At 46.6% G+C, this 1,872-nt stretch overlaps 1 protein-coding gene across 1 annotated transcript in view; it reads right to left on the reverse strand.

Moving 5' to 3' along the window:
• rhot2 (ras homolog family member T2) overlaps positions 1-1,872 on the reverse strand; it is a 14,638-nt gene that overhangs the window by 6,585 nt on the left and 6,181 nt on the right. The window contains exons 11-13 of the mRNA XM_008436345.2: positions 1,423-1,543; positions 752-836; positions 534-679 (exon numbers count right to left, since the gene is read on the reverse strand). Coding sequence (XP_008434567.1) covers positions 534-679; positions 752-836; positions 1,423-1,543 — 352 coding nt within the window. The remainder of the gene's footprint in view (positions 1-533; positions 680-751; positions 837-1,422; positions 1,544-1,872) is intronic.

Raw genomic sequence — 1,872 nt, forward strand, 5'->3', positions numbered from 1 at the left:
ATTTCCTCTGAAATCGTATGCGATTTCCTCTGACGCCGGCGTCTTTTAGCGCCGAGTCTTTTAACTCGGCGCTAAAAGACGGAACAAAAAAGAAACGGCGTCTAATGAAGGAGTGGAGAACCGACCCGAACCGACCCAAAGAGTCTTCACCAGAACCGGGGAGGAACTGGTTACATTTAGTAGAGCAACTTTTTTGAAAGAATGAACTTTTAGGAGTATTTTTACTATGCAGTACTTTCTAATCCTACTGAGTGAAATTTCTGAATGAAACATAAACACGTTTTAACCAGAAACTCACCATTCAGACTCTCACCTGCAGTTTTTGTTAAAGTTTCACAAGATTTCATAATGAAAAAGTGATTTGGAAAATTTCTTTGGTCTGATAATTTATCGTTTAGTTACTTTTTATTTGTACTCGAGCAAAAACACGTTTATCTCCTGCTTGAGTAAAATCTTAACGCCTCGGTTATGGTAAAGATTGGTGCCGATAATCTGCTCTGGCATAGCGGATGCGTGAACTCGGCTTCACCTACATCCACTGGCAGTGGTAGCCCCGGTTGGTGATGTAGCCCTGGTCCGTGGTCGGCACGGCCAGCAGGACGTCGGCGCCCCACGGCATGTAGGGACAAACGCAGAACAGGTTCTTCAGCTCCGCCGGCGACAGGGCGGCGTCCTGATCCTGAGCAGGAAAACAGCCGGACTCAGTAAAATCAGACGGTCTTTACCGGCCGACTTCCTGTTCTGGACTCGCCTCGTCGTATTTGTCAAACAGCTGCTGGAGGAACTGGTGGCCCAACTGGTTGATCTCTGTGCTGCAGCCCACAGGAACTCGGAGTCTGGAAACACAAAGCAGCCGACGAGCGAGAAACTTGTTTAACTTTTCCAAACACAAATAATCAAAGTTGATCAAGTTATAGAGTTTTAGACATCGTTACAGAGTTCTTACAGATCAGGAAAGTCAAACACATTTTATTTTAAATCCAGATTGTGGACGTCCTTAAAGGGCCGGCTGGTAAAACTAACGATAAAACCCCAAAAACAAACTTTGAATAAACACTCGATGATTTACTTCCTGAGGTTAAACACTGAATATCATTTCAGATTTCAGGTTGACGTAATTTGGCAAAATACAAGTGAAAACTACGGAAGAAAGCAGAGAAAGTTAATCAAAGTGCCAGGACGCGTACGGTGTGAAATTTAAACATTTTCCTTTGCTTACATGGATTTAAGCTCCTCACATCAAACTCGTCCAGTTTTAAACTGGAGGAAACGTGAGGCTGCTGAACCAGAAGCCAGTGAATCTGAAACACGTTTCCTTTTATGCAGAGCAACATCAATTAAAATTAGTCCTGATTTCATCTTTTCTGCCCATTTTCTGTCTAAAGTCTTCAGAACAATAATAATAATAATAAATGCACCGACTCGGGGTACAGGTAGTCGTCGGTCAGCTCCAGGTTGTCGTCATAACCAAACTTCCTCAGGATGGTCCAGGTGGTTTCATGCCGGCCTCTTTGGATGAACAAAGTGTTTAGAAACAGAAAACCTGGAAAACAGAAACCCTGAATGTAAACGAAGCCACCAGATGAATAAAACCACCGGCCCCCAATGTTTCCCATGGGCCCGATGTTCCCCCATGGGCACGATGTTCCCTCACCGGCCCGATGTTTTCCCAACGGCCCCATGTTTCCCACCGTCCCGATGTTCCCCACCGTCCCGATGTTCCCCCACTGGCCCGATGTTTTCCCACCGGCCCCATGTTTCCCACCGGCCCCATGTTCCCCCACTGGCCCGATGTTTCCCACCTGCCCGATGTTTCCCACCGGCCCCATGTTTCCCACCGTCCCGATGTTCCCCCACCGGCCCGATGTTTCC

The sequence above is a fragment of the Poecilia reticulata genome, linkage group LG19, assembly GCF_000633615.1.
Source record: "Poecilia reticulata strain Guanapo linkage group LG19, Guppy_female_1.0+MT, whole genome shotgun sequence".
Classification (NCBI taxonomy): Eukaryota; Metazoa; Chordata; class Actinopteri; order Cyprinodontiformes; family Poeciliidae; genus Poecilia; species Poecilia reticulata.